The 15,175-nt window shown below is 35.8% G+C and overlaps 2 protein-coding genes across 2 annotated transcripts in view; both read right to left on the bottom strand.

Moving 5' to 3' along the window:
- LOC144422696 (uncharacterized) overlaps positions 1–15,175 on the bottom strand; it is a 486,406-nt gene that overhangs the window by 374,368 nt on the left and 96,863 nt on the right. The window lies entirely within an intron of this gene.
- Positions 236–14,069, bottom strand: LOC144422703 (uncharacterized). Its single transcript, XM_078112430.1, has 5 exons — positions 12,775–14,069; positions 7,514–7,692; positions 5,427–5,623; positions 3,709–3,793; positions 236–2,908 (listed from the first exon to the last, which is right to left on the bottom strand). The coding sequence occupies exons 1-5, from the start codon at positions 14,030–14,032 to the stop codon at positions 2,906–2,908; spliced, it is 1,722 nt and encodes a 573-aa protein (XP_077968556.1). The 5' UTR covers positions 14,033–14,069; the 3' UTR covers positions 236–2,905.

Below are 15,175 nucleotides of genomic sequence, written 5' to 3'. Positions count from 1 at the left end.
GTAGTTCAACCACAAGCTATATGGTCGAGTTGTCTTGTCCTAGTCCATAAGCATTAGATGTAGGTTCTTTGTGTATGTTAGGGGTGTGCAACCTGCAGCACACTTGGCAAATGCAGCCCTGAAGAAAAGATTGTGATGCCATATTTGAATGACCTTTAGGCCATGAAGCAGGTTTTTATTTTTGTAATTTCAGTCCCGTTGCGAAGCCTATACCTGAGTCCAACAGCTGGCTTGTGCAAAGCGAACTACTCGAGTCATAAGATCAATAACCAAAATTTTTGTGCCTGCGACTACAGGAAAGCATGTATGTATATAAAGCTGCAGCCGCAACTGCAAGGAAGACTATCGTATGTTAAATAAAGCTTTGGTAGCCGCAGTTTTACCCAGTTATTTCTATCTGGCTCTAAAGGTTACACACCCCCTAGAAAATGGCCAAATAAACAATCTAGTACCGGTATTTGTCATGTCAACTGAAAGCAGATTTGCTGAATTATTATTGGTTTGAAGCCAGAAATCTCCATACCAAGGACTTTGTTATTTTATACACAACTGAGCGCTCCAGAAGTATGTGTACCAATATGGAGGTAACTAATTTTATTTGCCTACTTTACATCAAGTTGTGTAAGAGGACTGAAACCTATGGGCAGGGGGATATTCACTTGGATAACACAGACAGTCCCCGAACTCGGCATAGAAAATAAGGAAAATCGGAATAAAATTATAGCCTAACCCCAACCTGGTACACATACTACAGGAGCAATGTTCCCTCTAATTTTTTGATGTATGTGCGCAGAAATTTTGGTGTGTGCGCACTTTTTTGGAAATGACTAATATTTATGCAAAAACCAATGAAGAATTTTTGGCGTTCTAACCGGGTAATAAGTGGGCCAACAACAAACTTTCTCAACCTGCCAAACGAGCACATTGTTACATAGCATCGAAATACGTGCGCAGTAAATCTATGCGTGTGCGCAGCCTCTGAAAGCTGTGTGCGCGCGCACACCTTAGAGGGAACACTGTACGGGAGTACTCACAATTGGACCCCATAAATCTCATAATGTAATAAATTGGTTACTAAGACTGGTTTTATACATTTGGAGTAAAAAAATAGCCGTCCTCCATATTGAAACAATTTCAGCATGATAATCAATTTTGCAAGATAGCACATTCTTTATATCAAATTGGTTCGAAAAACACTTTAATGCATATCAAATTATTTATAAAGTTGAATCATATAAAAAAAATTTTTGCTGGAATATTAACTCAGTGGTATTTTTGCTTCAGAACTCCTAATAGTTTGTGAATACAGTATTGGCTTGATTACATAAATTGTTATAAAAAATATTAGCACATTTGTTTATATTATTATTAAATTTGTTCAAGAACACATAGAATACACTTGAGCACATAGCCAAATTAATTTTGAAGTGCAAGAGTATACAAAGTCACGTATTTCCATATAATGATTTTGCTGGAACTCTTAATTCGTATATTGTCAGATGCTTGATATATATTAGGTACTCCCGATTCCCGAAGCATGTGAACCAAGATGGCGGACACCGGAACGTAGTATGTGTACCAGAAAGGGTTAGGCCATAATTTTATTCCAATTTTTTTTATTTCAGTTGTATTATGAGTTCGGGGACTAGCCAAGTGACTCCTGTAGTATTTGTACTTGAACTTATCGCCTAACCCTCTCCTGGTACACATACTGTGTTCTGGTGTCCGCCATCTTGGTTCCCATACTTCGGTAGTACCCTATATTATACAGAACTTTGCTTGGTTGCGTAATTATGAAAATGATACATTAAATTGATATAGGATATTTATATATATATATATATAGCGGTGGTTGGCAATTAGGAGCTTCGAAGAATTGTTTGGATGGAATGTGGTATAATTAACAGCAGCAGTGGGGAACCTAAGGAATAATTATACAATATGCCATAAAAGTAATATAATAATATGCATAAGAATGACATTGAAAATTAAAGATGTTTCGATTACTAATACATTTAGATGTGGTCGACAATTAGGACCCAGAGCAGAAATAGGATATTTATACAGCCTAATTCATGTGCTCAATTACACAAGGTTGGACATTTTTAAAATCAAATTAGACTTGAAAAATTAATTTTTGGCCAAACTATGAACCAATGGGAATTTTCGAGCCAATTTTAAAGTAGAGTGACTGACACAAAAATGCCAGCTAATTCAACATATTTTAATCATATAATAGTATATAATTGATGCAAATAAATAATGTTTTAATAATAATGCTGATTGATTCCACCTAATCTCATATATTGACAATACTGCCATCCTATTAGCGTAGTGTTTTGGACTTGACTATGTTGAAATGTCTGACTAAAGAACCCAGGTCATATGCCCACCACCTCCAAGTTCAATCACCACCGCACCCAGCGTGTTATATACAGTGCTAAACAGGAATATTTCGTGCAATATAGAATGTTCCATATTTCTCATTGGATGCTTGCTCAGGGCAATGGAAGCCACAAAAATTATCAAAAAATGCCCCAAAAATCTTAATTTTAGCAGCCACTGATATCCAACAATATGTAAGGAGGAAGCTACTATTTATTTGGGAGGATTAAAATCTTTTCCGTTCAACATTGCCTACCAAATCTAATACACTCCTGGTGAGTTGGGCCATAGAATTTAAACTTGAGATGTGTAATCTGCGATGGCAGCACAGTTATTATACAAGTCTCACGGAAATAGCACAAATACAATTCTGATTCTTAAATTTTCTCATAATAATAATATTTTTATGGTTTCATTATGGCTGCAATGGCATTATTGCTTTGGTCTTTGATGTAGTTTTAATGAAGGCGAGTTCAACATCTCCGTTCAGTATTGTATGCAGGAAGAAGTGGAATCAGATTTACTGGAAGTGAAAAGAAAATGTTACAGGAGTCAAAATATGTAGTAAGAGTGAAAAAAGAATACATACAAGAAAGAGCCAATAGAATAAAACTAGAATTTGTATATCTGTACACTATGATAGGGCAGCTTATTCAAACATGTTATGTTTTTGTTATATTTATTATATCTATCCAAGCTACACATTCCCCAAACTTCAAAACTAAGTTCTTGTCACTGGTAAAATTACAGTATCTCTGTAAAATACTAGTCATTTACATATCAGTGGATGCTTGTACAGAGCCTTGTTCGGAGGGAAAAACGTGGAAGAAAAAACATTTCTTTATTATTTATATCTCCATATCCTACACATTGTTTTGTCACCACTGCAATAGTGAAATGGCAAAGCAACTGATTGAAATCAAAAGAACTGAGTGGATGTAAAAGTGGACCTTGAACCTATATTGTCAATAAAAACTGCCCAGCAGATAGAGTGTCTCATTGAAGATTGCGCTTTTGAATTTGCATTTTAAAACCTTACAAAATCCTGTTATTGTGACATCATATGTGACAGTAGAGCACTTTATGATGTCTTTAGGGCTGGGCTTTTCAAATCGAATTATTAGAATCGGAGAAAATTTCATGTAAACAAGCAACTCTTTATGTACTTCCTATACCAATGCGAGTTCATTACTCAATTCAGTTTCAAGTGATGATTATCCAACTTGTTATTTCAGGAATTTAAGACTATAAATATGGATGCATGTTGGGGAAAGTGGGAAAGCAATATTTTGCCAGAGTGTCAAATGAATTGAACTATCTCACCCATATTGATCCATCATACTCAAATCCTTTCGTCTCCAATGCTTTTTTCAGTTTCATTGTATGGTTTGGATCAGGATATCCATTGCTGAAATAAAAAAGTATTCATGAACTTAGTTTGAACATGTTTATAGAAATATGATGGAAATTTGGTAAGTTTTCGGTTTAACAATAAAGAGTATTGAAATACAGAATTGGGTTCTAGGAATAAAAAATATTCGGCGCCCTGGAAGCATGTGAACCAAGATGGTGGACACCGGAACGTAGTATGTGTACCAGGTTTAGATACGACCATAATTTTATTCCAATTTCCTTTAGTTCTATTACGAGTTTGGAGACTAGCCAATTGCTCCCGTAGTATTTCTACTCGAAATTATAGCCTAACCCCAACCTGGTACACATACTACATTCCAGTGTCCGCCATCTTGGTCAAATACTTTGGGAGTACCAAAATTTCGTCTGAGCAATCGAGAAAAAGTCAAAACATTTAAATTTATCATGAGTGACCATTTTAGTTTGTGTTAGAAAATTTGTACGCCAATGTATGTCAGAAATTTCGACTTTTGCTTCAAAATTAAGAAGCCTAAAACTAAAAAAATAATCTGGAAGCATGTGAACCAAGATGGTGGACACCGGAACGTAGTATGTGTACCAGGTTTAGATACGACCATAATTTTATTCCAATTTCCTTTAGTTCTATTACGAGTTTGGAGACTAGCCAATTGCTCCCGTAGTATTTCTACTTGAAATTATAGCCTAACCCTAACCTGGTACACATACTAAATTCCAGTGTCCGCCATCTTGGTCAAATACTTTGGGAGTACCAAAATTTCGTCTGAGCAATCGAGTAAAAGTCAAAACATTTAAATTTATCATGAGTGACCATTTTAGTTTGTGTTAGAAAATTTGTACGCCAATGTATGTCAGAAATTTCGACTTTTGCTTCAAAATTAAGAAGCCTAAAACTAAAAAAATAATTGAAAAAATACAACTCTAGTTTTGAATTGATACCAAAAAAATGTCAAAATTAACTTCGCTCCCTGCTCACCTCACAGGTTATTACAATTTCAGATGAAATGAAAATCATACTAATTTATAAAGTCATAGCAAATAATCTCCTGTACACGATGACCAGGCAGTTTAATTAACATAGTTGGTCAGAGTGAATTATAAGAATACCATTGATTTGATAAGTCTGTCAGAACTGCTTGTATGGAGCCTTGCTCAGGGTGAAGTATAACAATAGCATTGGTACCAATACCATAATTTAGATATCTAATCTATTTAATATATACAAGTCGTAGTCTTAATGGTTGAGTGGTTGTTTGGGATCTTTGGATCAGACCCTGGTAGTTTAGAAACAATAAAGTGCCTTTAAATGAAGTAAATCATCTTCACATAAAGATAGATGAGTTCAGTTTTCTTCTGAGCAAAGACAAGAAAAAAACGACTGGACAAAACAAAATAATTTTTAGAAAGCTATTTTATCCAATATGCCTTTTATGCTTTGCAAATCGTGAAAAATGAATTCCAATATTCTTATTGGTGAAATTTATTCCCTATAATTTTATTTAGCTGTTAAAATTGGACTCCCAAAAGAACTGTGATGTAGTGCAAAACGAAGGAATAACAAAATTTTAAAATCAGTTTTATTCCTTCCTATTTCTTAACATTTTATGAAGTAAGTTAACCACCAAACATAAAACACACAAAGTACTTACTTCTCAGGTCCTCCAGTTTTATTAGTCTTATGAGGAAACTCATCGTTCCAAACAATTTTTCCTTTTCTGTCACCAACTTCCTGAATCTTGAAAATCAATCCTGCATTGAATGCTTGTCTGAGTAAGTTGACACATTCCCATCCATGAGTAGTAGTTGGCAAATATTCAGTGAATTCTTGAGCTTCATATGAAACCCCCTGAAGAAACAAACATAACTAATCATCTCCCATACCTGGGGGTTTGTTAAACTGATATAAATATCAGAATATCTATGAAGGTTTAGCAGAAGTTAAAAATTTTCTAACAAAATACTTGGTGTTTCTAATAGATTAATTCAACTTGACAACCCAACAACTTAATTAAACATTGAAATCAGAAATTATAAGGAAGTCCGCTAAATATTTAGCTTGTCGTGATTTTACTGCATCATTGAATCAAATTCTAAATTAAACATAGCAGAACTAAATTCTATGAACAAATTAAATTTAAACAAACCATGAGTTTAATATTACTCAAGTTTCAACAAGCATGATCTATATATGGCTATGTTATGATTTTACTGCACAAATGGCTTCTATATTCGAACTTTTTCTCAATAACAAACCTTTCAAAGCTTTGATTTCCATTAGAACTGAATTCAATCAGCATACCAGTTTAAATTAATTATAGATGGACAAAGCATGAACCAGAGTCAACCCTTATAAGCATTATACAAAATACTGCCTGATTCTTTATATTCATATTTATACGAAAAGCAATAACTCATGAGGGTGAATGCAAACAAAGCTTTCAAGCTTCTGGACTGTGCAATGGCCTAATGCAGTGGTTACCAAAGGGTGTACCGCGGTGCACTAGTGTTACGCAACAATAGAGATGGACACTGCTTGCTGCAATTTCCCAAGCTGCAGTTTATTTATCTGTTTATTGTTGAGTTTGTTTAGAGTTTCAAAATAAAATCAGGCAGAGAAAAGTTGACATTAGGCGTATATGTTTACAAACATAAAGTACACATTAATGATCACAATATTGAATTTTATTCAAATTTTTTCCATAAGCACGCTGTTAGTTTTTTTTCCTAATAACTTAGCGCCACACAAACAAAACATTTTGGAACAGTCGTCTTAATGGTTGAAGTGTTTGACTGAACTAAGCTGACATCACATATTGAACATCTCGGTTCAAATCCCCATGACAACTACCTCACCCAGGATGAAATCAATTGAATAGGAAATGCAGTACCAGAAATTCGAAATAATAATATCTCCTTAAATATCATTAGATATCAGTGTCTGATAGCTTGAATTTCATTAAATATAAGATATGACAGAATTAACATATTTATCATGGGGAGAGAAAAGCCGATATGAGGACTTAATTAATCAAGTGGCGAACCACAGCCTCTCATCCGGTTACCAGTCTATAACACGTAAGAGATTGTTATGCCAGTTATTGGTTTTCGGAAGCATGGACTTGATGGTGGAGGAGGCTGTAACAGACCAGTTGGCCATGTGAACCACCCTACTAAATATATGGGCTGCTTGTATAGGGCCTTGTACCGAGCAAAAGACATGAATAAGCATCGCATAAAAAAGTAACATGACAGTACTATTATAAGGGATGTCTTTGCCATTATATCAAAATCACCATATTTGGAGCATTTATGAAATCAAAAGGTATGACAGAAAATTTTCCATCCACGTTTTTGTTTACATGTTATATTTAGTAAATTTTAACATAATATAATGATTTTGCTTCTCAATTGACAATAAGATATATATTTGTGACCCCTCAATGAATCGATTCAAGAAATTGCACAATGACAATAATTGTACCAAAGAATTCTAGGATATCAAACTATTAGGTTGTGGGCATCCCTAAATATTGTTATCAACAAATTGTGATTCTTCATTTAATTCACTGGTCTTTAATTCAGGAAGGATACTACTATTGATTGATGTTCAAATATGTTGAAGTACAATGGGGATTGATATAAAAAAGCAAACAAGAATATCTTAGTTAAGAATCTTGATTCCAATAAATCCATAATATATTTTCCTACCAACAATTAAATTTGTTACATAACTCACTTTCAGACATCCAGCAGGAAATGAGTAGGTGATGGCAAGGGTGATTAGAAGAGTCTGCCTTCCTTCATATCCTGGCAGTGATTTCCGCGACGTTCTCCTTTCCAGCCTCCCACCAGATGGTTGTTGGTTGATGATTCTTAGACGAGAAGTATTTTGGATTGAAGACTGAGATTCTGCACCTGGATAAATAAAATCAAAACTTAATGATAAAAATAAAGTTTGTTCTTATTTTAGCAAAAATGCTTGTGATTGAGGGGTTTAAGTATATTCAAAAGTTACCACGATATGTAAAAATTATAAATTAAAAGAATGAAAATTATGGTACCTAGATGTAATTAAGCTATTGTGTGGTTATTTAGTTTTTGGGCAATGACATGGTCTAGTGCAGTGGTTCTTAAACTGGGGGCGCAAAAGGTCACAAGATGCCCATTTGAAATCACGTTCTTGTTGCTTTATAATGATGTACCTTTGTGTTGTTTATGCGAATGCACAAAGACCTTTTTCTCACAATGTCAATGAAACGCTGACGAACTAGCATGAGTGACAACACACGTTAAAAATGATTATTATGTTAACGATGTTTTTCTTTATTTATGCTGTTACAATGGTCAACCTGTAAGCGGCACACGGTTTAATGTTTTAAAGTGTGTTTTAATTTTTAACACACTGTAAATGGATTTTTGCATAGCTCAATAGTGATTAAGTAAACCAGGGGTCTCCAACACGCGTCATTGTTGGGATTTTCCCACAAAAAACTAAAATAATACGATGTCAACTATTAGTGGGTTTTGTCGTGTCATTCATCATCAAGAGTCCGGTCCGACAAACTGTAAAAAGTGAAGCAAAATTCTCCCCTGTTGTCCACGTTCATGTTTTCTTATATTGTTATAATGCAATTATAAATGCGATAATTTCATTTCGCATGTTCATTGTGACGAAATAAACGAGATTCGGTCAGTCCATTGTGCCCGAAGAAAGGTTTGCAAAGCTAATTGCACATTCACTTTGCATACCTGCGATTTTTATCAGTCTTATATTTACGAGCAGTTTTTTTCGACTATGAAAATTAGCAAGTCAGCCCTCCGCACACGACTAACAGACGAGCGTTTGCATGTTGTCTTAAGACTAGCACACCAACGCAAAATAAGGCCAAACTCTCGTTTGCTGTAAGATTCAAGTGTAATTTCAACACAATACATTCAGATACCCATTTTTGTACCTAGTTTCTTGGTTTGCGTGGTCAATAAATTTCAAAAAGTGGCCCGCGACATGTTTTGAGTTGGAAACCCCTGAAGTAAACACTTATTTGGGATTTTATGTGTGTTATGAGACCGTTTAAGCAGGAAATACATTAAAGCGCAAAAAATATACGGTTATTGCGTTTTGTTTTAGGTAAATTCAGTTTGTATTTACCAAGTATTGCAAAATGACCAGAAAAGGAGAATGTATGATGACGATTATCTCAAGTATGGCTTCATACATACGACAGTGAATGGCAAAGTTGTACTCCGATGCGTTTTATGCCTATAAAAATTCTAGCAGTAAAGCAATGAGACCAACTGATTTACAGCATAGCATCATCATTAAACAAGGTAACCTGCCTTTTACAAAAGCATTTGACTTTTTTCAAAGCAAAAGGGTGGGGGGGGGGGGCAAAGTTTTAAGATTTTTCAAAAGGGGCGCGGATCAAAAAGTTTAAAAACCAATGATCTAGTGCAGGGTTGGGCAACCTTTTCCGGCTCGCGTGACAAAATCGGCTAAATTTAACGACAAAATTCTTCCGCGTGCCGACCAGAATTAAAAGCAATGCTTTGCTACTTCCAAACCTAAAATAAATAATAATAAACCTTTTAAACATGTACAGACGGATTCACTATTCGGATAAATATCAGTCCGACAAATAGATTTGATTACTTTTCTTATTCTATCAGTGAGACTTCTGCTGCTGCATTACCGCTGATAGAGACTTTACATGGGTTTATATTTTGTATCTTTCAAAGAAATACACGAACTACTGGTTTCAACTTCCAAGCTACTCCTGATACGAGACTTAGTAAATAGTAAAGACTTGACTAAAAAAACTTAATAAAGTTCCAATCATAACTGAAAACAAAGATTCACAAGTATATGCAGATGATGTAGAGCAGTGGTCGGCAAACTTTATGTACTCGCGGGCCAAATATACACATTCCCTGTAACGCGCAAGCTGCAATATTTCCGCCTTCGAACAATCGCTAGATTGAATATTGTGGCGCATTCACACCTTCTATTGTTTTGTTGAAAGCCTGCTGCTATGAGATGTGTATGTGCCGTTTTAATATATATATATTATCCAACAACATATTGTTTTTATTTACTTGTGATTAATGTGAAGGATGATGTTTTTATGCGAACTTGCCCACGGTACGTCGTCCGTAGAAGATCTGACAAGCGAGTACGAAGTTTATTCCAAGTGTAATGCATTTTAGATAAAGCTGTTCGCAGCAATATGTTTTTCCGAACGTGCCCATCACATGTTTCGCACATTGGAATGTTCGGCCCTCGTCGCGAGCTACCCTGCGTTTCCCAAACATTTTTGAATTTCAAAAATCACAATTAACTCGAACGACATGCAACTGACGCTACATATTACAAAACAAGCGCCATACAGCAGAACTTATTACCACATAAATCCGCGTTCAGACAATAATAAATTTGGGATCAATTATTGTTTCATTCAATAAATGTCGGGTTGATCGAGGGCCGCAACAAATTAGCTCGCGGGCCGCATTTGGCCTTCAGTTTGCCGACCCCTGTTGTAAAGTAATGTAGTTGCAAAGTTTTTAGGTTTTGGAAAAATTTTCAGGAATGGCATCCCAATCATGTAATAGTTCATTTTCTGCACTTCTCTCTTGTATTCCCTTTCCCAATAGCTTATATTTCTTTCGAAATCAATTTATAACAGTAAGTTAGCAAGTGACACTAACCAACATGAGCTGCACATCATAAATCAATCAGAAATATATATTACGTAACAATGTTTTTATCTGAAATAGGACGATCTCGTTTCTGAGGCCTCGCTCGCGTGCCAAATAAATGGGCCTGCGTGCCAAGTTTGGCATGCGTGCCAGGGGTTGCCCACCCCTGGTCTAGTGGGTAAAGCGGTAGACTTAACTGTTGGTTTCACAGATTACACATTTCAGGTTTCAAACTCTATGCCCCGTCCCCCCACCCCAAAGTGTGTAATAAATAAGGTAGACAACGCCATATAGGGAAAAGTCTGGTTCTTTCAAATAAAGTGCCTTTTTACATATCAATAGATATCAGTAAGTGAAGTATATGGCTTAGTTTGTAAATTAATGTATCTTCGAACAATTTATTGTAACAAATTTCTGAGGCTAGGATTCAAAAACTGTTCGTCGTGGGCCTCCTAAAACAAAAATTATGGTGTATGGTTTCCTTTTTTATTTTTTGATATTTTACATTGTCGCTTTTCAATCCAAAAATTTTGGTTGTGGATTCACTTTCTTATTATCGAAACGCAATTGCATGCGCCATTGGCGGCTTTATAAGTCTTCAAAAATTTTAAAAAAGGGGATGAGGGGAGTTCCGACCCGCAAAACTCCCTTGAGCCACTTGGTACAATACATTTTTGTTGTACATTAGCTGTTTGTTTGTAAATGAACTGTTTTTATTTTGTGTTTCATATGGAGCAATCGGCCCAGTAAGCAATCTAGAACCGGCCGACTCAAGAAAGTGGTTGCCCACCCTGAGCCTTGATTTTCAAGATTTATATATTCAACCTGCGGGAGAGGAAAGTGAATGAGACGGCCTAATCATATGACAAACCATGACCGCTCGTCCGGTTAAATAAAATTCAGCTTGTATTTACGAAGTATTGCAAAATGACCAGAAAAGAAGAATGTATGATGACGATTATCTCAAGTATGGCTTTATTCATACGACAGTGAACGATGAGGTTATACTCCAATGCGTTTTTATGCCTATAAAAATTTGAGCAATTAGGTTATGAGACCAACTCGCTTACAGCGCCAACATTAAACAAAGTAACCTGCCAATTACGAGGGCATTTGACTTTTTTCAAAGCAAAAGGGGAGCGAAAAGTTTGTAAGATTTGAGGGCGCGGCTCAAAAAGTTTCCAACCAATGGTCTAGTGCAGGGGGTTCTCAACCTGGGGTTCTCAACCTGGGGTTCGCGAACCCCCAGGGGTTTTACGAGAAGATTTCCAGGGATACTTGGAAGGCAGGCGGATTTTTTTGTGTTGCTGTTTATCCTTTATTACTACCAGAGTAAAATGCGTGCCAATTTGAAACGTAGATTTTCCATGTTCTTGCGTTGTTGTGATTGTGACGCAACAATGTGAAATTCACGGCTTTGCAAGCAAACTGAAATCTCTAAGACAGTGTGCTGCGAGCATTGGAGAAAGTGATTATGCTTATTGAAACTTGGGAAAGATTTTAAGAATTCGTTAGTTAGGCAGGCGACAAGGGCAGTAATATCAACGCGAATATTTAATTTAGTTACATTATGGTCAATGAATTGTTGTTGCAACAAATTGTTAGTCAATATATCACAACTTAGTTCGATGCCTGATTACGAGGGTTCGCGTTGATTGTTTCGTGACTCGGGGGGTACGGGACATAAAAAAGGTTGAGAACCCCTGGTCTAGTGGTTAAAGAGCTAGATTTAACTGTAGGATGACATGACAGATTACACATCACAGGTTCAAACCCTGTGTCATGTCAAAGTGTGTAAAAGATTGGGTAGGCAATGCCTTACAAGGAAAAATCTTGTTCTTTGAAATAAAGTGCCGTTTTACATAACAAAAGATATCAGTATATGTTTTGTAATTTAATGTGTCAAATGTCTGCGGTTATGATGTAAAAAAAACACTACTAACATGGGTAACTTCAAATGTGCCAGGTCATGTGTTTATCCAATAACAGAGACCTGGGTCAGAAACATCAGTTACTAAAAATATTATAGAATTCACCTATTTCAAATTATTTTATAGAATTTATAATGTATTCATACATGCGACTGACTATCGGAAAGCCAGGGCTTGAAATTTAGTTTCGTTCGCACCTCTTAATGCACTTCAATAACAAAAAGTTTTTCAATATTTCAATATTTTTCGAATAATTAGCCAACGTTGCGTATACTCTGGGCCAATTGTTAGCCAAATGAGAGTTTTATGAAAGATATTACAGAACCACATTACCAGACCCCCCATTCATGAAAACTGCAAAAACCTGATGCACCTAGAATGACAGAAGATCCTTCCTCATCATCCTCTGAAGAGCTTGAATCTAGTATGACTATTATATCTGCCTCTGGTTTTTCTTCAGCTTTTGAAGATGCTCGTGAAAATAATTCATCCATCAGCGAATCGTAACATTTATCTGACTTTTTTACCAAGGGTTCAGGTCGAACTATTTCTTTCAGAAACTTAAGAGATAAATCTTTAAGTTTAATGAGATTAAACAAGCCCTGAAATAATTTCCTCCTGTTTTTGACATCATGTTTCACCCATTTCATCATCGCCTCATATTTGACAGCCTCCGAGGAATACTTTGTGCCTGAAGATTTGAAAAGTCTTATTATGTCATCCTTGCTAATATCACGAAATTCATTTTTCTTGATAATTTGTTCAAAATTTGTCTCAAAGTATCGATTAATGGAATCCTTCACTGTTGTTTGTTCAGGAATTTGATTGGTTTCAGAAAGATTCTTCAAGATAAAACAGTTGTCAATCTCAAGGTTAGTCTCAAGTTTCTTGACGTCAGAAAATAATGCAGTGATTACCGATTTCTCAGCTGTTTTATTGTTTTTAACAATGGGTTCTTCAAGGACAGTTTGTAGAAGAAATTTAAAGGGATATTGCTCGATGCTGACAAGTTCAGAAACATGTACGTTATCTTTTCTTTTTGCCCATGTTACCACAGCTTTCCATGATGTTTGGTAAGTCTCATTTCTCATGTAACGCAAGAGATCTGATTTGGTTATGAATGGAAACATCTCGGAAGAAATAACAGCTTCAAAATTATCAATCACGACCTGTTCGGCTTGTTGTATTATATCACGGCGATCATACATTTGAGCCAAATTGATTACAGAGAGACAATTTATTGGAGAAATGGTAATTTCCAAGAATCGAAAACAAAGATTCATTAATTCCTCCATTTGTAAAAGATTGGAAGCATGCAGGATATGCTGAATGTTTTCTATTTTCAAATCAGCTTTTCCTTTATACATGAACTCTACACATTGTGCGATCCCATTCTGATCGACATCCTTCATATCAACGTGACCTTCATGAACTTCCTTCAAGTTGCTTGAAAACATGGCTTCAAAGTATTCTGAAGAGGCTGCCAAGACAGTACGATGCACTCGGAATGATTTGTCACCAACGTTGATGTTGAAATCGCAAAGAAACGCTTTCTCTTTGAACCTGTCATATGATGTCATGAGACGGTCTGACTGTTTTGCTCTAGCCTGGTTTATTACTTGTGAATTCATCTTCGTACTTTAGCAAACTCCTAAAATTTAAGTATATTACATATTTATCCTGGGGGAGAGGAAAGCTGATAAGACAGCTTAACCCTATGGCGAACCACGGCCTCTCGTTCGGTTACCATTATAAGTCGAGTATGGGATTAGTTAGTGCTTTGTTTTCGGAAGCATGGACCTGATTATGGAGGAAGCTGTATCGGACCAGCGATAACGTGAACCACCCAACAGCGGCGAGGAGTCCAGCAATCCTCTTGTTACAGGCAGAAATTTAACTTTCGTGAATTAACCTATTCATTTTAGTTATTCTGGTCCCGATAAACGTGTTCAGACTTGCTCTCGTTTATTTATTCGTTTGTTCATATTATGAGCCCTGACCGAGAGAAAGTTTTGGCAATGATGGTGCAATACTCTCTTATATTAGCTGATTTGTATTCATGCCCTTGTTATTCTTATTGTATCATACTGGTGGTGTCCTATTTATTAGTGTCGGATACAGTGCAATGAGGCCTGGTCTCATGAATTTCTTTGTTAGCTTCAGCGGTTACTTTGCAGCATTGTTTTGCAAATTGTAGGTTCAATTATGCTAATCTAGGATTGTTAAGATATTTAGGGAAGTTCAGCGTTATTTAGTAATATAAGTTCTAATTGAGTTGTATATCCGAGGCTAAATATGGTATTTTCTTGTTTTTGTGTCTTGTATCTAAATTTAAGTACTGTTGTTGGGCTGGAGACACAAATATATTGTCACCATACACCATACAATACATCACTATATGCACACCATACTCACGTATACACTACCGTGCAGAGAGAGAATATTCACTGTGTTACACTGCCATTTATCTACTGTGGAACTTTTACCTGATTGTGGAATTTTACTTGACTGTGACTTGTATATACTGTACATATACTTTCATTACAAGTTCTTTCATACAAGTTGGATGTGTTTATGTGTGCGTTACTACTGTGTCGAGAGTTAGCTACGGAAGTAGATTGACAAGACAAGCCTAATAAGCAGAAATATGATCTGTATAACCTCTTAACTCTACACCTCTTGCACATAACCATAACCACATTAAGGAAGAGCTCAAAGTCGAATAGAAAATCTTACAATTTTGAGAGTTACAACCACATCCTTAATATAATGAA

Source organism: Styela clava, chromosome 5 (genome assembly GCF_964204865.1).
Source record: "Styela clava chromosome 5, kaStyClav1.hap1.2, whole genome shotgun sequence".
Taxonomy (NCBI): Eukaryota; Metazoa; Chordata; class Ascidiacea; order Stolidobranchia; family Styelidae; genus Styela; species Styela clava.
The sequence above is the reverse complement of the archived record's forward strand: the minus strand, read 5'-3'. Positions and strand labels throughout refer to the sequence as shown.

Excerpts from the sequence above, each read along its gene's own strand:
- LOC144422703 (XM_078112430.1), bottom strand. The coding sequence starts at position 14,032 with ATGAATTCACAAGTAATAAACCAGGCTAGAGCAAAACAGTCAGACCGT. Across the intron at positions 7,693-12,774 it reads AGGATCTTCTGTCATTCTAG|GTGCAGAATCTCAGTCTTCA; the intron begins GTGCATCAGGTT and ends TTATTTATCCAG. Across the intron at positions 5,624-7,513 it reads TTCCTGCTGGATGTCTGAAA|GGGGTTTCATATGAAGCTCA; the intron begins GTGAGTTATGTA and ends TTGTTTCTTCAG.